Source organism: Bombina bombina, chromosome 2, assembly GCF_027579735.1.
Source record: "Bombina bombina isolate aBomBom1 chromosome 2, aBomBom1.pri, whole genome shotgun sequence".
Classification (NCBI taxonomy): Eukaryota; Metazoa; Chordata; class Amphibia; order Anura; family Bombinatoridae; genus Bombina; species Bombina bombina.
Window position 1 is genome coordinate 1022367498 of NC_069500.1, and position 27230 is coordinate 1022394727.

Sequence of the window (27230 nt, forward strand, 5' to 3'; positions counted from 1 at the left end):
TTTTGAAGAGAGCTGTAGGTGTTTTTACTAGCGCTAGACCCATGCACTTCTTTTTATACCTTTGTAAAGATGGGTGGAGCTGTAGCCAAACCAAACTGAAGAGCAACAAACTGGTAGTGTTTGTCCATATATGCAAATCTCAGGAAATGATAGTGATCATTATTGATAGGTATGTGCAGGATTGTATCCTTAAGGTCTACAGTAGTCATAAACTGACCCTGTTGAAAAATTCTGCAAATTATTACCATCTTGAAAGTGGGAACCCTGACAAACATTTTTAGGGTTTTCAGATCTAGGACAGGTCTGTAAGTCCCTTCCTTCTTTGGGACAATGAACAGATTGGAGTAAAACCCTTGACTCTGTTGAGACAGGAGTAATGGGATAATAACCCCATATCATCTGATTCCTGAATACATTGTATAAAGGCAGCCGCCTTTAACTGAATTTTGGGGACATAAGACAGAAGGAATTGTCATCAAGGAGGCCTGGACCAAAAGCCTATCCTTTAGCCCTGGGAAATGATGTTTTGAACCCAAGGGATCCTGGAATAACCTGAACCAGGCCTTCTGAAAAAGACTCAGTCTGCCCCTTCATGCTGCACCTTCATGCAGATTTAGTATTGGTGTTGGACTTCTTGGACTGCTTGTTCTTTGACCATGAAGAACAAGGCTTCCAGGCTTTGAGGGTTCAGACTTCTGAGTAGAGGAGGACTTTTGATCTCCTGAGGAGCGAAAGGAACAAAAGGAACAAAATTGATTATTTTGTCTGTTTTTCCCTTTGGATATTTTGTTCTGAGGGAGAAAAGCTTCTTTCCCACCAGTAACTGTCTTGATAATAGAGTCCAAGTCCGAACCGAATAGGATTTTCCCTTGGAAGAAGTCATCAATATATTCCTTGATATAATGTCTTCTGACCAATATTTTAACCATAAGTCTCTTCTTGCCAGCACTCCCATAGACATATTCTTGACATCAATTTTGATTATGTCTATCACTGCATCACACATAAAAGCTTGAATCATTTTAAGGGACTTAATGCCGTTTCATAGATCCTTAGTAGAGGCACATTTTTAGCCACCATTTTGGCTAAGGAATCATACCAGAGTGTTCCTGCAGCAGCCACACAGGTCAAGGAAACTGCTGGTTTAAGTAAAAGACTGGTCTGAAGAAAGAGCTTTCTTAAGAAAGACTCTAGTTTGCGGTCCATGGTATCATACCGCTCTACACTACCCATAGAAAATATTGGTAGTGTAAATTACCGTGAGTTTGCGCAAACAAATTTACAGTTATTTTTACAGCGCCCCACTTGTAATATGGATTTGAGTGTAAAGAACACAGCGATCTAGTGATTGTGTTTAGGCTCCTAGCGCTAACAATAGCAATCCGCTTATAATATGGCCAAGATGGCATCAATATCTAGCATTGATCTATCCATTTTGTAGGACTTCTGATTTTAGTTATGTTTAAATATGTATTCTCTGGTAACTTTCTTTGGATGTAACAATGTCTCAAAAGCATTTGCTTTCAGGGTACTGTTCATCGGATGACACTTCCCAATCTGAACTAGATATGTTTCCATCCTCAGAGTCAGAGCTCTGTAAGAGAGCAGAAATGTGGGGATAAGGTAAAGAATTTTGCACATTTACCTCAAGAGACCGAGGTTTGAAGATAGCTGCCAAACAATCTGTCACTATTTTGTACGTGCTATTTTCAAAATCAGGGAAAAATCTGTAGTATCCCTCTTAGTGACAAGTACAGGACAATGTTCCCTATGGGAAGTGACAAAATCTGAGGTATACAATTATCACAGATTTGTTTAACATGGCATATTGGAACACATTTGCAAAATAAATATACATATATAGGAAGAGAAACATCAGTGACTGCCTCCTCTATAGTGTTAAAAGTAACATCTAGTGGGGACAGAGTCATTTTGTTCCATTTTAATTTATATAACAGTATGCAATGACACCTTATATAATACAGTTTAGAAAACTGTATTACATAACTATTATATTCTCAGTGTAGTTATTACAGCCCCCAGTAGACTGAGTTGTCCCCAATGTACCCCATGATAGCTCCTGTATGGGTACTCACCCCCCTCCTTGGTTAGGAACAGTTTAATGGAGACTTAGAAGATGTTGCATAACACTCCTGAGCTGCTTTTGTGGCCTGGAGTATATCCGGTCTTGGTAAAAAAAAACAAAAAAAAACGGGAAGCTGAGGGGGCAAGGATACCACCGGGAGAGAAGCCAGTGCCTTAGAGCATGCTTTAAAAGCCATTTTTGTGTTCAGAAAATAAAATAATGTGCATCAAGCATAAAAATACTTTATTCCCTATAAAAATATGCCCCCCCCCGCCTACCTGAATGTCTTCTATGGAACCACTAACTGCCCTGAACAGTTAGCGGTTTTCCTAAAGGGCCAGGCACCTATTTATTAAAAAGTGCTATTAATAGGTCCCCAGAGCTGCCAGAGGTCTGTAATTGGCATCAGTCTTACCTTGTTATGTCCCTGATAAGGATAGGGCAGGTAGGGACCTGAAAAAAGTGTGTCAAGAGGAGAGCAGGTTAAGTCCCCTGGCTATGCTGTACCTGTGTCAGAGTACCTACAAATAGCCTCTGGGCTGTTTGGGAGCAATGTAAAGTCAAAGTCACTTACCTTAAGTAGCACCCCCCCCCCCCCCCAACAGCTTACCAGGCATGTCATATCCTTCTTAATGCAGCTGCAGTAGTATCCAGTAAAGAGCCCACCCTGTGCAGGTTCTGCAGAGGATGGCAGTAGGAAATACCTGTGTCCGTCAGGGGGAGGCTAAGGATGAGTCCCCACAATGCCTGAGGGTAGTTATGGTTGAAGTCTCATAGGTAAATGCTGCGCCATAACAGGGTATTTCTATGTCCCTGTATCATTTAGCTGCTGTGAAGTCTCGCTTCTATCTTCTTTGTGAAAACAGAATTTATGCTTACCTGATAAATTACTTTCTCCAACGGTGTGTCCGGTCCACGGTGTCATCCTTACTTGTGGGAAATATCTCTTCCCCAACAGGAAATGGCAAAGAGTCCCAGCAAAGCTGGCTATATAGTCCCTCCTAGGCTCCGCCCACCCCAGTCATTCGACCGACGGACAGGAGGAAAATATATAGGAGAAACCATATGGTACCGTGGTGACTGTAGTTAGAGAAAATAATTCATCAGACCTGATTAAAAAACCAGGGCGGGCCGTGGACCGGACACACCGTTGAAGAAAGTAATTTATCAGGTAAGCATAAATTCTGTTTTCTCCAACATTGGTGTGTCCGGTCCACGGCGTCATCCTTACTTGTGGGAACCAATACCAAAGCTTTAGGACACGGATGAAGGGAGGGAGCAAATCAGGTTACCTAAACGGAAGGCACCACGGCTTGCAAAACCTTTCTCCCAAAAATAGCCTCCGAAGAAGCAAAAGTATCAAATTTGTAAAATTTGGCAAAAGTGTGCAGTGAAGACCAAGTCGCTGCCTTACATATCTGGTCAACAGAAGCCTCGTTCTTGAAGGCCCATGTGGAAGCTACAGCCCTAGTGGAGTGAGCTGTAATTCTTTCAGGAGGCTGCCGTCCGGCAGTCTCGTAAGCCAATCGGATGATGCTTTTAAGCCAAAAGGAAAGAGAGGTAGAAGTTGCTTTTTGACCTCTCCTTTTACCAGAATAGACAACAAACAAAGAAGATGTTTGTCTGAAATCTTTTGTAGCCTCTAAATAGAATTTTAGAGCACGGACTACGTCCAAATTGTGTAACAAACGTTCCTTCTTTGAAACTGGATTTGGACATAAAGAAGGAACAACTATCTCCTGGTTAATATTCTTGTTAGAAACAACCTTTGGAAGAAAACCAGGCTTAGTACGCAAAACCACCTTATCTGCATGGAACACCAGATAAGGCGGAGAACACTGCAAAGCAGATAACTCAGAAATTCTTCTAGCAACTAAAAACAAAACTTTCCAAGATAGTAACTTAATATCTATGGAATGTAAAGGTTCAAACGGAACCCCTTGAAGAACTGAAAGAACTAGATTTAGACTCCAGGGAGGAGTCAAAGGTCTGTAAACAGGCTTGATCCTAACCAGAGCCTGAACAAATGCTTGAACATCTGGCACAGCTGCCAGTCTTTTGTGTAGTAAGACAGATAAAGCAGAGATCTGTCCCCTTAGAGAACTTGCAGATAATCCTTTCTCCAACAGATATATTTTTTCCATATTTTATGGTAAATCTTTCTAGTTACTGGTTTTCTGGCCTGAACCAGAGTATCTATCACAGAATCTGAAAACCCACGCTTTGAAAGAATCAAGCGTTCAATCTCCAAGCCGTCAGCTGGAGGGAGACCAGATTTGGATGTTCGAATGGACCCTGAACAAGAAGGTCCTGTCTCAAAGGTAGCTTCCATGGTGGAACCGATGACATATTCACCAGGTCTGCATACCAAGTCCTGCGTGGCCACGCAGGAGCTATCAAGATCACAGAGGCCCTCTCCTGTTTGATCCTGGCTACCAGCCTGGGAATGAGAGGAAACGGTGGAAACACATAAGCTAGGTTGAAGGTCCAAGGTGCTACTAGTGCATCTACTAGAGTCGCCTTGGGATCCCTGGATCTGGACCCGTAACACGGAACCTTGAAGTTCTGACGAGACGCCATCAGATCCATGTCTGGAATGCCCCATAATTGAGTCAGTTGGGCAAAGATCTCCGGATGGAGTTCCCACTCCCTCGGATGGAAAGTCTGACGACTCAGATAATCCGCTTCCCAGTTTTCCACACCTGGGATGTGGATCGCAGATAGATGGCAGGAGTTGTCCTCCGCCCATTGTATTATTTTGGTCACTTCTTTCATCGCTAGGGAACTCCTTGTTCCCCCCTGATGATTGATATACGCAACGGTCGTCATGTTGTCTGATTGGAATCTTATGAATCTGGCCTTTGCTAGTTGAGGCCAAGCCCTGAGAGCATTGAAAATCGCTCTTAGTTCCAGAATGTTTATCGGGAGAAGAGACTCTTCCCGAGACCATAGTCCCTGAGTCTTCAGGGATTCCCAGACCGCGCCCCAGCCCACTAGACTGGCGTCGGTCGTGACAATGACCCACTCTGGTCTGCGGAAACTCATTCCCTTGGATAGATGGTCCAGGGTCAGCCACCAACGGAGTGAATCTCTGGTCTTCTGATCTACTTGAATCATTGGAGACAAGTCTGTATAGTCCCCATTCCACTGTTTGAGCATGCACAGTTGTAATGGTCTTAGATGAATTCGTGCAAAAGGAACTATGTCCATTGCTGCAACCATCAACCCTACTACTTCCATGCACTGAGCTATGGAAGGACGTGGAACAGAATGAAGAACTTGACAAGCGCTTAGAAGCTTTGATTTTCTGACCTCTGTCAGAAAAATCCTCATTTCTAAGGAATCTATTATTGTTCCCAAGAAGGGAACTCTTGTTGACGGAGACAGAGAACTTTTTTCTACGTTCACCTTCCATCCGTGCGATCTGAGAAAGGCCAGAACAATGTCTGTATGAGCCTTTGCTTTTGACAGGGACGACGCTTGTATTAGAATGTCGTCCAGGTATGGTACTACTGCAATGCCCCTCGGCCTTAGAACCGCTAGAAGGGACCCGAGTACCTTTGTGAAAATCCTTGGAGAAGTGGCTAACCCGAATGGGAGGGCCACAAACTGGTAATGTTTGTCCAGAAAGGCGAACCTTAGGAACTGATAATGTTCTTTGTGGATAGGAATATGTAGGTACGCATCCTTTAGATCCACGGAAGTCATAAATTGACCTTCCTAGATAGTGGGTAGAATCGTTCGAATGGTTTCCATTTTGAACGATGGTACCCTGAGAAATTTGTTTAGGATCTTCAGATCCAAAATTGGTCTGAATGTTCCCTCTTTTTTGGGAACTACGAACAGATTTGAATAAAATCCCATTCCCTGTTCTTTTATTGGGACTGGGTGTATCACATTTTTAACAGGTCTTCTACACAATGTAAGAACGCCTGTCTCTTTATTTGGTTTAAGGATAAGTGAGACATGTGGAACCTTCCCCTTGGGGGTAGTTCCCTGAATTCCAGAAGATAACCCTGAGAAACTATTTCTAGTGCCCAGGGATCCTGAACATCTCTTGCCCAAGCCTGAGCAAAGAGAGAGAGTCTGCCCCCTACAAGATCCGGTCCCGGATCGGGGGCTACTCCTTCATGCTGTCTTGTTAGCAGCAGCAGGCTTCTTGGCCTGCTTACCCTTGTTCCAGCCTTGCATAGGTTTCCAGGCTGGTTTGGGCTGTGAGGCATTACCCTCTTGCTTAGAGGATGCAGAATTAGAGGCCGGTCCGTTCCTGAAATTGCGAAAGGAATGAAAATTAGACTTATTCTTGGCCTTGAACGGCCTATCTTGTGGAAGGGTGTGGCCCTTTCCCACAGTGATGTCTGAGATAATCTCTTTCAATTCTGGTCCGAAGAGAGTTTTACCTTTGAAAGGGATGTTAAGCAATTTTGTCTTGGATGATACATCCGCTGACCAAGACTTTAGCCAAAGCGCTCTACGCGCCACAATTGCAAACCCTGAATTTTTCGCCGCCAATTTAGCTAATTGCAAGGCGGCATCTAAAATAAAAGAGTTAGCCAACTTAAGTGCGTGAACTCTGTCCATAACCTCCTCATATGGAGTCTCTCTACCGAGCGACTTTTCTAGTTCCTCGAACCAGAACCGCGCTGCAGTAGTGACAGGAACAATGCACGAAATGGGTTGTAGAAGGTAACCTTGCTGTACAAAAATCTTTTTAAGCAAACCTTCCAATTTTTTATCCATAGGATCTTTGAAAGCACAACTATCCTCGATAGGAATAGTAGTGCGCTTGTTTAAAGTAGAAACTGCCCCCTCGACCTTAGGGACTGTCTGCCATAAGTCCTTTCTGGGGTCGACCATAGGAAATAATTTCTTAAATATAGGAGGGGGAACAAAAAGGTATGCCGGGCTTCTCCCACTCTTTATTCACTATGTCCGCCACCCGCTTGGGTATAGGAAAAGTGTCGGGGTGCACCGGAACCTCTAGAAACTTGTCCATTTTGCATAATTTCTCTGGAATGACCAAGTTGTCACAATCATCCAGAGTAGATAACACCTCCTTAAGCAGTGCGCGGAGATGTTCTAATTTAAATTTAAATGTCACAACATCAGGTTCAGCTTGTTGAGAAATTTTTCCTGAATCTGAAATTTCCCCATCTGACAAAACCTCCCTCATGGCCACTTCAGATTGGTGTGAGGGTATGACAGAACAATTATCATCAGCGCCCTCCTGCTCTTCAGTGTTTAAAACAGAGCAATCGCGCTTTCTCTGATATGCAGGCATTTTGGATAAAATATTTGCTATGGAGTTATCCATTACAGCCGTCAATTGTTGCATGGTAATAAGCATTGGCGCGCTAGATGTACTAGGGGCCTCCTGCGTGGGCAAAACTGGTGTAGACACAGTAGGAGATGATGTAGTATCATGTCTACTCCCCTCATCTGAGGAATCATCTTGGGCAATTTCATTATCTGTGGCAGTACTGTCCTTACTTTGTTTGGACGCTGTGGCACAATTATCACACAAATTTAAATGGGGAGACACATTGGCTTTCATACATATAGAACATAGCTTATCCGAAGGCACATACATGTTAAACAGGCTTAAACTTGTTAATAAAGCACAAAAACCGTTTTAAAACAAAACCGTTACTGTCTCTTCAAATTTTAAACAGAAACACTTTATTACTGAATATGTGAAAAACTATGAAGGAATTGTTCAAAAATTACCAAAATTTCACCACAGTGTCTTAAAGCATTAAGAGTATTGCACACCAAATTTCAGAGCTTTAACCCTTAAAATAACGGAACCGGAGCCGTTTACAAATTTAACCCCTATACAGTCCCAGCTACAGCTTTTGCTGTGACCTAACCAAGTCCAGAGGGGAATACGATACCAAATGACGCCTTCTAGAAACTTTTCCAGCTATTTTCAGGTCCTCACACATGCATCTGCATGTCTTGCTCTCAAAAACAACTGTGCAGTAATGGCGCGAAAATGAGGCTCAGCCTACAACTGGGAAGGCCCTCCCTGACTGGAAAAGGTGTCTAACATAGTGCCTGCCGTTAAAAAACGTTCCCCAAGCTTATAAATGTGAAATATCAGCATAAACATGTATAAAATGCCCAAATAAAGCAATCGATTTAGCCCATAAAAGTGTCTACCAGTTTTATAGCCCATATTAAGCCCTTTATTCTGTTTGAGACTAAGAAAATGGCTTACCTATCCCCATGAGGGGAAAAATGACAGCCTTCCAGCATTACACAGTCTTGTTAGAAATATGGCTAGTCATACCTTAAGCAGAAAAGTCTGCTAACTGTTTCCCCCAACTGAAGTTACTTCATCTCAACAGTCCTATGTGGAAACAGCAATCGATTTTAGTTACTGTCTGCTAAAATTATCTACCTCTCACAAACAGAAATCTTCATCTTTTTCTGTTTCAGAGTAAATAGTACATACCAGCACTATTTTAAAATAACAAACACTTGATAGAAGAATAAAAAACTACATTTAAACACCAAAAACTCTTAACCTCCGTGGAGATGTTGCCTGTGCAACGGCAAAGAGAATGACTGGGGTGGGCGGAGCCTAGGAGGGACTATATGGCCAGCTTTGCTGGGACTATTTGCCATTTCCTGTTGGGGAAGAGATATTTCCCACAAGTAAGGATGACGCCGTGGACCGGACACACCAATGTTGGAGAAAGATAATTTCCAGGGACTCTGGTCTCAAATTGGTCTGAGCTCCCAAATATAAATCCATAAGCAAGGCCAAGAACAAAACTAGAGAGAGATGGAAGGTGGTGGAGGGGATTTTAAGCTCTTGTATGGGTTCTTGACCTACTCCTAGTGGAAGGAAATATGTTCTATATGTTATAGTACTGTGGACCATGATCATTTTACTAAAGAAAAACTTATCTTTTTAGGTAAGAGAATAAATTTATATTATTTGAAATTTATAGTGTTTTATTCAGAATTTATTCATAACTGTGTATTACAATTTCTCTTAAGGCACCGCAAAAATATGTTTTTTATGAGTTGAAAAAGTGGGCTAGTAAGAATTTCCATGAGACTAGAAACATTGGGCATATTTTTTAACCCCTGTATGTGTATATATATATATTATTTTTTTTTTGTTTAAATATTGTTGAAATAAGTGAAAAGTTTTTAGTTACTGGAGTAGCAATCTCAATTTAATTAAATAAAATCATAACTATGCAACATTCCATCATTTGCTACTGAAAATCTGCTTTATCTGTGATCACTCTCAGCTTTAAAGGGAAAGTAAAAACTTTGAGACTTTAATATAATAACTCTCATTTAGACAAGTATATGTATGTATCTCTTTTTTTTTCTAACACCTTACACCTCATATCTTTGAGTCCTTATAACTTTTTTATGCAATTTTTTTTAAAATAGTTTTTTATTAGTGTTATTATGAGTATATCATAACCCAGGTTCTGAACCAAAAGTGGGCTGGCTCCTAAGCTTTACATTCCTGATTTTAAAATAAAGATAGCAAGAGCACAAAGAAAAATTGATAATAGGAGTAAATTAGAAAGTTGCTTAAAATTCGGGATTAGTATCCCTTTAACTATTGCTGAACTGTGTATACCTTTATACAAGGACTTATTATTTATGATTAGAGCTGTGGGTATATGTCTCCAAGAGTGCAATGTTGTGTTGTTGGTGCCACTTTTTTCATGACTTGCTATATATTTTACACTGTATGTATTTTACCAAAGCAGGAATAGGGAAGTAAATCATTGCCTCACACCTCAGCACAGCACCAGAGCACGGAGGCAGCTCCTGTCCCATAAGGTCCAGCTATATGAGAAACATCTGTGTGGCGCTGAGATAAAATACCCAGTAAATGCAGCTAATCCCATGACTACCAAAGAGGCTGCAGCATATTTACACTGTAGGTCTCTTCGATAACTGCATCTACTATGCAATTTAGGTCAGCAAGGCACGGAAGTAACAGATTGCAGCAGTAAAGAGACAACACAGTAGCAGACTGTGGATAAACGGCCTTGTGCTGCATAATTTATTTGGTCGCCATGCTGGAGTAGCTGCTGCCACTTTCTGATTGTGACCCCTAAGTACTGATAAATTATCACAGCTCAGCTGACTTTGTACAAGTGCTGCTGCTCTACAAGACGCTTCCTAAAATGAATGTAGTGATGCACTGCCTGTATAATCACACCTCCAGAGGAAAACAAAAAAGGCTTTTGTACCTGGTTCCCACAAGAAGCAATCACTGATCACTCTTCCAGGGGGGTGGACAACAAAGTGTCCCTGTTGATGCTTTAGGAGTACACTTCCTACTCCGCCCCCCCCCCCCCCGACACACATATAAACATTATATATATATATTTATAAAAACATATATATATATATATATATATATATACATACATATGTATATATATATATATATATGTATATATATATATATATATATATATACACACACACACACACACACACATATTTAGTTAGCGTGCCACTCGTAATCTAGCCCTTATTGGGCAGAAGAAAATGAATCAAATTCAGTCAATTTGATAATATGCTAAAATATAAACTTGTGGTTAATTTGTTGCCCCAGGACCTGGTTTGCACAAAACTGTGAACATATGGTTGCTGCGCCTTCAATGATATTTCACCATCCCAATCAACGTGTTAGCATCTATTTGCTGGCCTAGCTGTGAATGAGTGAAAATAGCCTGTGCTGGTACACTGGGTATAGCATATGCTAATCTAAGAAACAGCAATCATTCCATCATTACTTGAATAGCAACACAATAATATTATTTTTATGGTCACTCACCCCATTTGCCCGATACTATACACACTTCCGAAGGTGCACAAGAACTTGGAACGGCCCCCGGGACGTCCTATCGTCTCCGCTAGGGGTTCCTGCACTTCCAAATTAGCCATATTTATGGATCATTATTTGCAACAGTGTGTGAGGCAAATGACATCCTATCTGAGGGACTCAGCACACTCACTTGATCTTCTCAAATCAGTGATGATTGAAGACGAGTGGATACTTGTCACTGCTGATGTGACAAGTTTATACACCATCATACCCCATGAGGATGGGAAAGACTGTGTTCGGGATACATTGAATAAACACCGTTTGTTGGTCTCTCTGTGGATTTCCTGTTGGAGCTCTTGGATATGAGCCTTACATTGAATTACTTTCGATTCGAAAAATCATTCTACCAACAGATTACAGGCACGGCGATGGGGTCAAATGTGGCCCCATCGCTAGCCAATCTCTACATGGTGCGGTATGAGTGTACAGTGATGGATATTTACCATAAGAAAGAGGTGGCGTTCTATTGAAGGTACATTGACGACCTTTTCATGATCTGGACAGGATCTGAATCTGAACTCAACATGTGGTTTGAAACTCTCAACCAACTGGATTGCCCGGTCAAGTTCAAGATTAACTATCACCTTGAATCGATAGATTTCCTGGGCCTAAGAATTTTCAAGGTCGGGGGGAAACTAGGCACCACTATGTTTCAGAAGCCAACTGACCGCAACTCATTAATGCATGCGACTAGCTGATACCCGGGAGCCTTACTACAAGCAATTCCACAAGCACAACTTACCATTGTTAGAGCAAACAGTGACATTGATAACCAAGTTCAACAACTTGAAAACATGAGTAATACATTTTGTGGCAGGGGATATCAGCCTAAAATCATTAACCAGGCAAGAGCAAACTGCATGGATGTCAGAACCCCAAGGAGGGTGGACGAGTTGAGTAACCCACGTATAACTTTCACCACTAAATACGCTCCAGACTCACGACTCAAGTCTACGCCAACACTGGCACATTGTCCAAGGGGATCCTAACTTACCATTATCGAAATGGGCCCCTCCTCGTGTTGGATATAAAAGGAACACTAATCTACGGGACTTAATTATGAAGACTGATCCAGTCCATTGTTATCAAGACACGACTTGGCTACAACCCAAGAAGATGGGATTCTACCAATGTTTGGGATGCACTACGTGCAGTTCCATGCTCCCTGGGGCTACATTTGTCCACTCACATAAAAATAAGAAATACACCATCAGCCACCGGCTGTCTTGTACCACGACATTCATGGTCTATTTACTCAGCTGCAGCTGTGCCAAATTCTACGTAGACAAAACGACTGACAATGCCCGCACTAGAATGGCCAATCACAGATCATCGATCAGGGCTGCTATCAAGAATAAAAAGAGCGACCAACCCGTGGCAAGACATTTCTTGGAAGCCGGTCACAATTCCACTGATCTCCATTTTGTTTTGATTGACCATGTTCCTCCACTAAGACGGGGAGGCGATAGGAACAAGATTCTTCTCCAAATCGAAGCTAGATGGACGTACCGCCTGAACACGATATATACACATGGGCTCAATTCCATGTTGGACTGGCATTGTTTTCTTTAATGAGAACGTCCATCCTATGAGAGTGTGCTCCACTACCACGATATGAGAGTCCATTGTCTGTTTTGTAGAAGTGGAGTTCAGAACAGCGCCTAGATCTGTTTACCTGCTGCACTATAAAGGACCCCCTAATAGGTCCTTGGGAGTTTAACAGTACAAAGAATTATAGGAGCGCCAATGAAGGCTAAAGTAAACTACAGGTACCTTAATATACAGATGACATAGAACGATGTCACCAATTGTATGAATCCAATAAGTTTAAAAAACAATATCCCCAATTTGGATGAATCGATAAAGTTCAAAAATATAACAGAAGAAGGAATAAAATATATCCTTTTTAAAAACACACACTGGGTTTAAAGTATAAAATTACAGTTTATTAATACAGTTTATTAATACGACCTGATCAGATGACTTCACTGATCACTACTTTATTTATAACATAGAGGTCACTTATAGCATAAGAAAACTACTATTCTGGTTTGGTACATCCAATTAGAGCTACTCTATATGAGCCTAAAATGTGCATAAAGATGATGATTGAAATAAAATAATATTGATGATGATTGGGATAGAGTAATATCAATTCTTAGGTGAGTGTGCAACAGACACGCAAATCGTGAGAAAAAAAAAAGAAAGAAAACAAATATATTCACTTGTGAAAAAAATGTACCATTAAATGTGTACCAAAAAATGTGTGTACAAAAAATATACCAAAAAATATAAAAAATCTATAAAAAATCTATAAAAAATATATATATACCAAAAATATATATACAAAACGATCTAATACCGGTATGATCTGTGAATAAAATCAATACATAAAAATGTGAATTACTTATGTCTCTGAGAGACCAGGTGGATAACCAGAGCTGTCCTTAGCTGTTTTATCTAAGATCCAGGTTTTGGTTATATCAGAAGCTGTTAGTTTCCTAAACAAATTTCTGAATACTATAACTATCAAGAGCTGTAAGTTTCCTACACAAATTTCTAAATGCTATAAACATCACAATACAATATATGCCAGCATCTAGGAATGACATAAAAAGAAAACTAAAAAAGGAAATAATAAAACAATGTTTTGACACTATTAAAACCCAATTCAATGGGGGAGCATTGAAATATTAAAAAGCAAAGTCCATAGTCCAATGATTAATTAATCCAAATAACAGCCAAATGATGAAGATAATTCTTGGGTCCAAAGGTCTCCGGAAACCTGTTGAAAAAATATAAAGTGCACTAAACAAAGGGCTTAAAGGGACTTAGTCTAACAGGTAATAGACTCACCCAATAAGCTGATCCTGGTGATATATGAGCCTCACAAATCTCTCCAATGTCAACGCGTTTCGGCCCTGTGATGGGGCCTTTTTCAAGACAGCTTATTGGGTGAGTCTATTACCTGTTAGACTAAGTCCCTTTAAGCCCTTTGTTTAGTGCACTTTATATTTTTTCAACAGGTTTCCGGAGACCTTTGGACCCAAGAATTATCTTCATCATTTGGCTGTTATTTGGATTAATTAATCATTGGACTATGGACTTTGCTTTTTAATATTTCAATGCTCCCCCATTGAATTGGGTTTTAATAGTGTCAAAACATTGTTTTATTATTTCCTTTTTTAGTTTTCTTTTTATGTCATTCCTAGATGCTGGCATATATTGTATTGTGATGTTTATAGCATTTAGAAATTTGTGTAGGAAACTTACAGCTCTTGATAGTTATAGTATTCAGAAATTTGTTTAGGAAACTAACAGCTTCTGATATAACCAAAACCTGGTTCTTAGATAAAACAGCTAAGGACAGCTCTGGTTATCCACCTGGTCTCTCAGAGACATAAGTAATTCACATTTTTATGTATTGATTTTATTCACAGATCATACCGGTATTAGATCGTTTTGTATATATATTTTTGGTATATATATATTTTTTATATATTTTTTATATATTTTTTATATTTTTTGGTATATTTTTTGTACACACATTTTTTGGTACACATTTAATGGTACATTTTTTTCACAAGTGAATATATTTGTTTTCTTTCTTTTTTTTTTTCTCACGATTTGCGTGTCTGTTGCACACTCACCTAAGAATTGATATTACTCTATCCCAATCATCATCAATATTATTTTATTTCAATCATCATCTTTATGCACATTTTAGGCTCATATAGAGTAGCTCTAATTGGATGTACCAAACCAGAATAGTAGTTTTCTTATGCTATAAGTGACCTCTATGTTATAAATAAAGTAGTGATCAGTGAAGTCATCTGATCAGGTCGTATTAATAAACTGTATTAATAAACTGTAATTTTATACTTTAAACCCAGTGTGTGTTTTTAAAAAGGATATATTTTATTCCTTCTTCTGTTATATTTTTGAACTTTATCGATTCATCCAAATTGGGGATATTGTTTTTTAAACTTATTGGATTCATACAATTGGTGACATCGTTCTATGTCATCTGTATATTAAGGTACCTGTAGTTTACTTTAGCCTTCATTGGCGCTCCTATAATTCTTTGTACTGTTCCATTGTCTGTTTTGGTTTATGTGGTTTATGGTCTTTTTGGTGTTGTTGGCATTCCCCCTTCCTTATTGTTTTCTCCCTCCCCCTTGTGTTTTTGCCTTCACATGTTGTCCTGTGTGTTTGTGACATTTCGTTTCCCCCTTTTTTTCTTTCTTTTTTTTTCTCTCTTCTTGCTACATCCCTCCCACATCTTTTCCTCACATTTGCCTTGACATTTCTTTAACCATTGACATCACACATTATCCATTACCGCTATTTTTCATGTATGCACATGTCTATCGCTACTTTATTTCACCTTCATATTTTTACCCATTTCATTACAGTCTATTTGCACTAGCATTATTTAGGCGGTTATCACCTTTTTTCTGCTTGTATCATGCTTTTATTTTTTTTTATCTCTCATTCCTTCTATTTCTCATTTTTGCTCGTTCTTTCTCCTTTTTTTCCTATTTATTTCTTGTTTATTTATTATTCCCTAGTAGCATTATTGTTTTTCACACTGTTTTTCATATTGTGCTGTGGGGTATGTGCGTTTTACTTCTATCCTGCATTGACAGTGCACGCCGGAATGAGTGGATCAGCTGGTTTTGTTTTTACAGCTGATCGTCGGCTGTGACGTCACACGCACGCTTGATGCGACGTGCTCTTCCAGTCAGTGTAGCTGATGGCGGATCGCAGCGGTTGTATCCGCGGATGTCTCTTGGTATAGTAATTTTTTTCTGTCCTCATATTTGCTATTCTCATGATTGTGCTGATATTGATATTGATTGGCTATAGTTGATAATTTCATGCATAGGATATACAGCTCCTAACAATGACACATGGCTAACGTACATATGTTGCTGCAAACGGTACATTTGTTTTTACATGTCTTAATGTTCTCTGATTATTCTGTTTGATTATATATGTGTTGCTTTAGGCACTTTTATATGATAATTATGTGCACTATGTCACCACTATGCTCATATCATTTGACAATGTTTCCTCAGTGGTGAATTGAGGATTTAACTACACCATTCAGCAACATGTTTTTGAATCTATGAAAACCACATGACACTGGTGTTGAACACTGTTGTTATGACTACCACTTGGCGTTTTTTTTCGGCTCTAATTGGGGGTGGGGCTTGTGTTATAAAAGTTTGTTTGACACTGTGTTTCACTGTCTGAGGAAGGGGATACGGTCCCCGAAACGTCACATTAAAAAACATGTTTGTTTAAAAAGATCAGTGAGTGCATTCTATCGTTTATAATTATTGATTCCCTGTTTGCACCCTGGCAGTTGGATTTGAAGTGAGAGTGCTCTTCATCTGTTATTATATATATATATATATTTATAAAAACATAAATATATATATATATATATATATATATATATATATATATACACACACACACACACATATTTAGTTAGCGTGCCACTCGTAATCTAGCCCTTATTGGGCAGAAGAAAATGAATCAAATTCAGTCAATTTGATAATCTGCTAAAATATAAACTCGTGGTTAATTTGTTGCCCCAGGACCTGGTTTGCACAACACTGTGAACATATGGTTGCTGCGCCTTCAATGATATTTTACCACCCCAATCAACGTGTTAGCATCTATTTGCTGGCCTAGCTGTGAATGAGTGAAAATAGCCTGTGCTGGTACACTGGGTATAGCATATGCTAATCTAAGAAACAGCAATCATTCCATCATTACTTGAATAGCAAAACAATAATATTATTTTTATGATAAAAAGTAATAGTTAATTTACTGTGATGTAAGACTCAAAACAATGTAAGTGAGAACTCAAAATGGAATAATAGTATATATTGTGATTGAAGTGAAGCTTTGTAAACTCAGAAATAGGTATTACCTGTAAGAACATTCAAGCTGTGTGTCTAAGAATGTATTCTGAAAGTAAAATGTAATGTTCTCTCCCACTGGTGGTTTTTCTGGGACTTCCGGGAGACAAAACACCACCCATGAATGAATTTCTGCAAAGCTGAACTGACCAGTCAGGCTTAGTGTATTCATCGGTCTGAAATGATAGACATGGGATGTCATTTAACACAACAAGCATACTTACGATTCACGGTTTATTGTATTCTAAAACACATTTCACTGATGCTGAATATTTACAAACATAGCAGGGTATGTACTCAAAAACCTGACTAAAGCGTCTTTATCCAAATCTCAATATTGGAACCTATAAGCCTTGACATTTATACTCAAGTTAACCATCCAACCTGATCTGTTTTAGCATATTCTGTAGAGCCATGTTTAGCTCCTAGGAGTCAAAAAACACACTTTGGGGGAGATGTGAAAAAAATAAAAGTGAGGTGGAGCAATGTCATGGGTTTGGTTGTGTGGAAGTGAAGCAAGACTCAGTCAAACATTGTACATCATACCAATGGCTGTAAAAAGAAAGAAGGCTGAAAGCACTCTGAGTGATCAGGCAGTGATCAAGGATGATTTCTGGAAGGTGAGTTAATGGGATCCTTGGAAAGTAGGTCATGCCAAATGGAAAAACAGATGAATGTCCACCCAAGTGGGATAGATCTTGGAAAATTTGATTAAGGAAATAGATGGAAAAATAGAGACAAAATGGAAAAGACCAAGGGATTGTCAGTGTGTTAATGTATTTCATCTGTTCTGGGCTTTTACAGGAAAAACAAAGTTGTGTTTCGAGGTCCCAAGGACAACAGTCTGGATGCTTAAGTGGCCAATAATATCCAAAAACATAACAGGATGTAGCTCCATTCATCAAGAAAAAGAAGGGGCCACCTAAGAAAGTCTGCAAATTTTTCACATCAGGAATATGGATTACAGGGATTAGTGAGGTAGGATTTAACTAAAGCCAACAGTCTGAAGTACTCTACAAAGATGTATGGTATACGAAGATCTTGGTGATGTTTAATGGAAGTATTTGGATTTCTACTGTCAGATTGTTTAGCTTGAATGCCTAACATTGGTTTAAACACAAGCCCAATAATGAAAGTTCAATTAGAAGCTTCCACAAGCAATGTAACACTGCACCACAAGACAAGGGAGTCTCTGAGGTCTTGATGGAGTGTCTGAAGTCTCATAAGAAAAGGAAAGACCAGCTGGTAATTCTTCCAAGCAACAGTCATTAAAGCAGCACATTGGAATGGCAATAAAACTTACACAAAGAGAAGGATGGCTATCTTGATTTGGTCCAGCGAGACTCTTGGTTTTCATGAGGCGAACCTTATTTAGGGTTTGTGCTATCCAGTTTCATGGTGAGGAGGGAAGTGTAAAGTTATGAGAACAATGTAGAAATGTGTCTCTTAGGAAGGCTGAAAGTGAGATAGATAAAATAAAAGGAGAATACAAATAAAGATATTCAAAAAAGAAAATGAAATCTACTGCTAATTTCAGACAGATGTAGCATGAAATATCTTCTGATTCGGTGATGTAACTACCAGAGGAAGTAACTGAGACACATGCACTGTTGAAGGACAAGGTCATACAACTAAATCCGGCTGCAGTCAGTTGGGGACCATCTGTGATGCCTTATCTGAGGAGCCTAAGTTGTGTCAAAGAACACCACCCCCCCCTCCCCAGCAAACACAGGATCATGGTGGCAAAAATACAAATGACCACAATAATGAGCCATACCCGTGTGGAAGGGTAGAACTCAACAGATGCTCAATGCTTCTGTTCTCAGTGCCCAACATGTAATGGAACAGAATGTAGAAAGCTTTGTGTCTGACACAACACTTGCAGTATACAGGCATGGGTAGAGAGGCATTATTGGAACACTGCACTTATTGAAACACTGCACTACACAGGAACTGGAACAGATAATATGTTGATACTGTAGGTAGAAGAGCAGAGGTGTTGCTGAGATCTAGAGGATGCAGCCTTTTCCAAGTAGAAACTTAAAATAAAATTGAGTTAGAAGGTGGAGAATGGCTTCAAATTCTAATGTCTGATTGTAAATTCTGTCTATCCAAATTTCAGAAATATGTGCCTGCTTCATATGCTATAAATATGAATAAATACAAATCAAATTAAGACTGACTATATACTAACATGCAAGCAAGTCAGCGCCACAGATGAGGATTGGGGGAGGCAGAAGAGCGATGCCGGAACGGAACGGTGAGAAGAAATTTGGATCTGATCACGGAGTGAAGCAAAGTACGGAGGTTGAACAAAGCGTTTTGAACATTGGAACTAAGTTGTGTAAACTGCAGTATAACCTTGTGAATGTTGTTATCTAAATGTCAGGGTATACTGTTTTAACACTTTTCAAAACATCTTGACGCCCCTCCAGAGACTGAGTCTCCGTTGTTCAGTTAATCTGTCCATTTCTATTATATACTATCTACGAACAGCACTTGAGTATATGAATGGTGTGATATAAGTGTGTGCCTTCCTTCCCAAATACTCCTCATTCCTCTATATGGAAACCTCACATAAATAATCCAAGCCACCTGAAAACTTGAGGGTTAAATCTGAGTAGCCCCAGGACAGTAAACCAAGGATTTGCACAATTTGAGTCACGAGCGGTGCCTATATATATGTACTGCCCTGAGGGCCTAAAGTAAAGGGAAGACGAGAAAAGCCCTATATTCAGTTTGTTGTACTCAGGCAGTTGTCTAAACAGTGGGAATCACTGATCTCACAGTGTGTCTGGACTCTATGATATACAAAGCAAAAACGGATATTGTACAAAAAGTCTTTTTCTTTTCTTTTATTATACTATAACAACAGCATAAATGGAAGTGTGTTAGTATGTATATATGTTTATTTTCCTGAGAGTTTTTTGCATAGGAATCTAGGTCCACATGACTACTAATAATTAGATATCCTGTTTATTACAGTGAAATATCAGAGAGAAAAAAGCACTAGCCTCATTTAAAGAGTTTAGAACAAAGTATCAACCGTTCACCTTGATGAAAATACATTTTACTCCGAACTATCTCTAAGCACACTGAAATGGTTTTTGATTATTTACTCACTAACAGTGAGACTTGGGACAGCAGCGGTCCTCACATCCAGTGGTGCTGATCTAGAGGGGAGGGAGGAGAGAGTTTGCTCTCCTTAGGTGAATCATTGGGACATAATAACAATAGTAATATTGTGTTAGTTGGACCATATTTGAGGATATTATATATATATTGCATTTCTATATTTTTGGACATAGCGAGATTTCAATACTACCTCTTATATAGAGTAAAGTATCTCAGACATTAATAGCCAAACATAAAATAAAATTGAAATAATACATTTGAGTGAGTAATAATTAAAGTGGATGTAAACTCAGAGATAGCACATAAGGTTAAGTCATGATTTTTTTCAAAAAATTATATTTGATCTATTATTTTACTTATCTCGGTATCTTTGTCTCGCTCTGTCCCTCAGCCCGCCATTTTGTTCCCGCTTTTTGCATAGTGATTGACACTTAATCCGACTACTGAATTTCCTTACCCTGTGGCGTCCAGCCCCTTTACCCAAACGTCATTAGTTCTTTATGCGCATGCGTATTTTCTTTGCACATGCGTAAACCAACCACCTTGATTTCGAAAGCGCATGCGTAAACCTAACACCTTGATTTGGAAGTGCTGCGGTTTTGCTATTACAGTTAGGATTAATCAATATTTATTACTAACAATAGTAAAATTTACATTCACTTTAACTTCTTACAGAAGAGGATATGGAAGGAGAAACTCAAACGTTTTATTCCCTGATCTCTTACTAATCAAGGAGAACAAAATGAAATGGGATATACAGATCCTTAAACGATACCACAGTATGGGAATAGTACCCAGGGGTCGGTCTCCGTATAAATAAATTCCCCACCTTTTTCACTGAAGATGTGGACTTTATTGGGAGATGGAATAAATGTCTTATCAGACTGTTCTTTGGCACTTATTCTCTTGATTATTGAGATTAAGACGAAAGCATTGGGTGATGTATCAATACAAATCAACACTATACAAACTGAATTGAATAAAAGAAAGCTTAGCAACAGATTATTCCAGGTTTGATACCATATTGTAGAAATCAGTAGCAGAAGCCAAAGCACTTCTAATGGAGATCAAACACAAAAAATATTTACGTGATCAATCTGACTACGATTGCAATAAGGTATATGTTTGGAATAAAAGAGACAGATTTCAATATAGGAGGGGGGACAACCAAGGCATACCCACAAATAACCGAAGAGGCAGATGAAATAGGAGAAATAGATCTGGGAATAATAGGCAAGTTAGGGTTTCTGACACAGAAGCAGAGTCAAATGATGATTATTCAAGTTCAGGGGGGAGGAAGGCTGGAGAGGTCCAACCACACTTAGGGAGATTAACTCCTATCCACATGGTGCAATATGGGGACAAAACATGGCTCTTCCAAATGTTGGATATGTAGGAAACCAACAGCCAAACTCCACCAGACCCAAACAGAGTACAGCCAACAGTTTCCTCAACCAATTCTATAACAAGAATCTAGGAGGAATACGCGTAGCAAATACCAAAGCTCAGAGGGAGTGGAAACCATGATAAATTCACAATCTAGTGGTCCCAATAGGAGTGAAATGGAGCAGGTTTTTTGCGTAGGTCAGGACGTACCAGAAGGGGGGAAGAGGTACAAATGCACGTGGAAATACACAACAGCAGGCACCAATACGGGGAGAGTACCAACAGAACAGATACCCCTTGAGGAGAGGCCATCAGTCGCAGTACCAAAGGTATCAATAGAAAGTGTAGTTAATCTCTCCAACTATGCACTATCCGAGACAGAAAAGAAGGTCCTAAGTTTGGGACTAGGATTTGTACCGTCCAATAACTTTAATCTCTTTAATACGTTGTTGGATGTGAACAAAATGATAAGAAACATAACACTATACAAATTCTATAAACACAGCTAGTCTGAAGGCCACGAACAAGCAGATGTACAGAATACCCATACCCACTCATATAAACAGAACCTGGACTTCATGGAGAATTGTGATAGAGTAGGGCTAGAAGCATTGTATCAGGAAAGATCTACTGTTGAAATAGGAGGAGCAAATGCATTTGCACAGTTTAAGATGAAGTCCAGTTTCTATCCTATCCATAATCGGGGTGAAACTATAGTGGCCTTTCAGAGAAGGGTGGAAAGAGATCTTACGGAACTTAAGTATCAAATTAATAATTCAATATCAGGAACAAACAAACCAAATCTCTCAAGGAAAGAAAGAGAGGCAATACTAACCCTTAAAGAGAATAGAAATCTCGTAATCAGATCGGCTGATAAGGGAGGATCCGTTGTTGTAATGGATAGGGAGTTTTTTGTAAGTGAGGCCCTTCGACAACTAAATGATCAGTCCCAGTATCTCCAACTGAGCGCCAACCCCACTTCAAGATTTTTAAGGGAGTTAAAACATCTTGTGGATGAAGGCAAGGAGGGTGGTTATTTGGATGACAAAACAGCAAGGTTTCTGATTGTGGAAAAACCTGTCATTCCCATCTTTAATCACTTGCCCAAAATCCACAAATCGACCTCTAAGGTAGAAGGACGCCCAATTGTGAGTGGGATTGGCTCTCTGTCAGAAAAACTATCACAGTGGCTGGATGAGATATTGCAGCCACTAGTGATTACACTTCCAAGCTACCTTAGGGACACTACACATCTTTTAAGCATGGTGCAGAATATGGGATGGTTGGACTCCTATTCTTGGCTTACGATAGATGTTAGGGCATTGTATATGTCCATTCAACATGAAAAGGGACTTGAGGCTATTAAATTCTTTCTACGGGGGTCAATGTTGTATGACGAGGACAGCTGTGCATATATTCTCAGAATAACAGAATTTCTCCTGACTCTTAAGTTTGAGGATTGTTTCTATCTCCAAAGATGTGGGACGGCGATGGGGCGAAGTTTTTCAGCCGCCTATGCCAACCTATTCATGGGTTGGTGGGAGCTGCCCCACATCTTTGGTGAAGAAAATCCCTTTAGGGGAAACATCATCTTTTACAAAAGGTATATAGATGATTTGATTCTAGCCTGGAGGGGAGATGAAAGCACAGCTATCCTCTTCATGGATTGGCTGAACACTAACAATGTGGGTATTAGTTTCACCCATGAATTTCAAAAATATAGGGTGAACTATCTAGATGTTACCTTGACTGGAGAGAGTGATGGTTAAATCAGACATCTACAGGAAACCCATCACAGGAAATACAATCCTCCATGCAAATAGTAACCACCCAGACCGAGTCTTTAAGGCAATTGAGAGTCAAAAGTAACTGTACTACTCAATCTCAGTTTATAAAACAATCAAAACTCTTATCGAACAGATTGAGGGACAGAGATTATCCAACACCAATGGTACAGGGTGTTAGGAACTCTGTAGCATCTGTAGATAGAGAGGATTTATTGAAAAGGAGAAATAGACAGAGAAGAAAAGGCAACCTAGAGCGACTAAACAGGCCTTCTTTTTGACCACATACAGCAACCAGTTTGATGAAATCTGTAGGATAGTCAATAAGCATTTTAAGATGCTGGCCGCTGATGAACATATAGCAGACCTCGTGGATAAAGGATGTAAATTTGCGTATAAAAGAGGTGTTACAATAGGGAATATGGCTTCACCAACTGCCTTGAAAACAACTATGCCCATAACCAGTTCATGGTTAACTATGAAAGGCGTGTACAAATGCCATAACCATACATGTAGAGCCTGCGAATATGTCTCATTGGGGAATGGATTCAGGAGTGAAATGACAGGAGAGAGGTTCTCCCATAGCAAGTGCTATAACTGTAGAATGTCATACGTAATATATCTATTAACATGTGTTGAATGTAAAATTCAGTATGTATGACCACAAGGGACACCAGAACGAGAATAAGAGAGCATGTGCGTGATATAAAAGCAGGCACCCTGTCCACACCCCTAGTGAGACACTTCAGGGACTTCCATCAAAAGAGATCGGACACACTTAGGTGGAACATAACTGAACAGGTTCAAGTAGGTAATAGAGGAGGAGACAGGGACCAGATACTAGCAAGGCAGGAGATTTTTTGGATCTTCAAGCTGAAAACTAAAATACCAGGTGGCCTAAACTCGGAATATGATCAACTTCTGGGAGTAATTGTATTGCAGTCTGGATCAGGTTGGAGTTTCTCTTTGGATGGGAATACGTATATATATATATATATATATATATATAAGTATAGGTGTACAGGTGTATATGTGTGTGCATGCACACATTCCCTGCATGCATAATAAGTCTCTATGTATAACTAATAGCTTAACACAAAATTGCTCCCTTGTATGGTGGTTCAGCCTAACTAGGAGAAATTTGAAATAGTTTTGTAACTAGAGGGATACTCTAACTTAACCTGATGGTTGCTAAATGTGTGGGTGTGTATGTACACATGTATATAGGTGTGCATATATGTGTGTATATGCATGCGTGTATATTGATGTATGTACTAATACATCTGTGGATGATGTGAGAGAAATTTTCTACCTATTCCCAACTCTATCTACACAAGCATAAACCCCAAAAAGGTATAGCTCTTTTTAGACTTATAGGAATATGACAATGTCTTGAGTACACCTGACCGATTTGGCCCAATGAGATGGAGGAAAAAGGAGAGTAAAAGTTGTTGAGTACATCACTATATATATATATATATCTCTTTGCAATTAAAATGAATGTATTTTAATAAATGTATCAAATTGAGGATATTAGAAAGTAAACTAATTATTTTATAAAAAAGTGAGAGCTAATAATATATAGGGAGTGTAATACCCGATTGTAGTGTACCAACAAGAATCAATTAATTATTATGGCTATTGCAATGTCCAATTGGAAGATAGAAACTAATAAATTGCCAAGGAATAAAGTATATGAATATAAAGTATTCTCATATGCTATGACAATTTATATTTATGCATGCTTTTCATGATATTAGAATCTTTGTACAGGGCTGACAGTAAAAGAAATATAGAACAAAGAATGTATCAAGTAGGCGTGGCTAATAATTTGTTTTAAAGTCTGTTTTACCCAATCACAGCCCAGAATGGGCTATGTAAGTAGGGTGTGACTGTGAGATAATTAGCTATGACTACGGCATAACTGCCGAAACGCGTCAGCTGATCTCACAGCCACAGCCTACACGTGTGTTCTGCTATCCTGTACATGTGTATCATGATTTTTAACTTTTTTATCAAATAAAGGACTACCTTTTTAAACTGACGCTCCCGGACCTGATTTTCTCTTTTCTTGTTTTATATACTAATATTATTATACCTTTAGACTAAAGGGATAGAAAGGTAAAAAATGAAATCTGCAAAAATACTTCTAGTAAAAGATATTACTGCTTCTCTGTGGCATACGCACATATCTTGTTAGGGCCCATGCACCAGTATACAAACAACATGCCTGCTCAAAGTGCTGGCGTTGGTATGTATTGTTTCTAAATACACAATGTGTGTCATGCAGGCCACTGCGGACTCTCTGAGAAGGTGTGGTGTTTGAATACTGGTGCAAATGCCCTCACAGCATATGTGTGTATGCAGCTGAAAAAACAGTAATACCTTTTACTAGAAGAATTTTTAGTAATGGAAGCATATTGCAAAAATGCTTGTATTTCAAATTGAAACGCACCCACGCACATTTCATTTTTGAACATTCTATCCCTTTAATAAAAATAAATATTTAGTTTTATGCTTTTTTAATTATACCTGTTTTGATCAATAACATGAGTCCTCTGATGGAGAGAAAGAGGCTTAATCTGGTATTGACGCACTTGGCAAGTTTTTGGTTGAATTCGAGGTGTTATATATGCTTGCAGTGTTCCATACTGTCCCTCAATGGACCGGATCTAAATAATTATATAGGACAATAAACTGAGCAAAATATATATTTACATTTGTCAACATAATATTAAGCAACTAAAAAACTATAGATTCATGTGTTACAATATGTAATTGCTTAAAGAAATAACATGTTTGACACATTTGTCCTAGATGTACAGGATTTGATCAACTGTATTTCAAGTTTCTATAACAGATAATAATGATAATATTTTAAGATAATATAGAATTGAACCTACAATAATTAACCTATTATTTATCACTTAACTTCTAAATAATAAACGATAAGCATTCAGGTAACCAAATATAATCAAACATCTAAAGAATTATATAAAATTGTAAGTACACAGGAAAACTGTGATATTGCTTGATTTATATTGCCAACATGCTTCTAGTATATGTATACCTTAAGTTCCAATCTGGTGGTGTTCGCCTGGCAGCGATATGTAGCAAGAAGGAAGTTGCCGTTTGGCTGTGCAATAAAGACATATTAGGAGTGACAAAAATGTTAGAGGGACATGAACTGAGAAAATCTATCACACATTTGAAGGAGGAGCAGCTGAACGTGTTATTTATGTGTTACATACATTAAAATGCAATACAAATTAAAATACAGTATTGTAACAGCAAAAAATGAATGTAATGTCACTAAATTCAACAGAGCACATTTTAAAAGGGACAGTAGTGTCAAAATTAAACTTTCATGATTCCGATAGACCATGCAATTTTAAACAACTTTAAATTTACTTCCATTATTTAAACTTGATTAGTTCTATTGGTATCCTTTGTTGAAAAGCATACGTGGGCTCAGGAGCAGCAATAAACTACTGGGAGCTAGCGTGTCATTGGCTCACCCAATTTGTTCTGCTAGCTCCCAGTAGTGCACTTCTGCTTCTTCAAAAAAGGATACCATGAGAATTAAACAAATTTGTTAAAAGAAGTAACATAGAAAGTTCTGTAAAATTGTATGTTCTATCTGAATCATGACAAAAATTGGTGTTTTGTGTCCCTTAAATGCCACTGAAGTCTCAAAATTGCATTACCCCATTGTTTGCCACATGCACTAAAATGAAATATTTATAGGATATGGCTATTATACTTACATGAAAGATGCTTATCCCAGTGGATCAGTTTATTCAACTGAATTATCCCCAAAATATATTTAAAAAAAGAAGTTTCTTTTACCAACTCCCGCAGCTACAGAACAATTAGCAGATTCTCACCTCAGTATCGCAGCCACTGAAACTGACAACGGCGGAATTCTTATCTACATCTAACAGGTCCACAGGGACGTCACTCTGCAAAGAGATAGATCGATTCAACAAGACATAATCATGTACAAAGCGAGAGCTGAGCAACAG

General features: G+C 38.9%; 1 protein-coding gene across 1 annotated transcript in view; it reads right to left on the reverse strand.

Moving 5' to 3' along the window:
- BBS7 (Bardet-Biedl syndrome 7) overlaps window positions 1-27230 on the reverse strand; it is a 261543-nt gene that overhangs the window by 143504 nt on the left and 90809 nt on the right. The window contains 5 exon segments of the mRNA XM_053703611.1: window position 16328; window positions 16912-17076; window positions 25738-25877; window positions 26276-26341; window positions 27093-27167. Of these exon segments, the coding sequence (XP_053559586.1) occupies window position 16328; window positions 16912-17076; window positions 25738-25877; window positions 26276-26341; window positions 27093-27167 (447 nt within the window).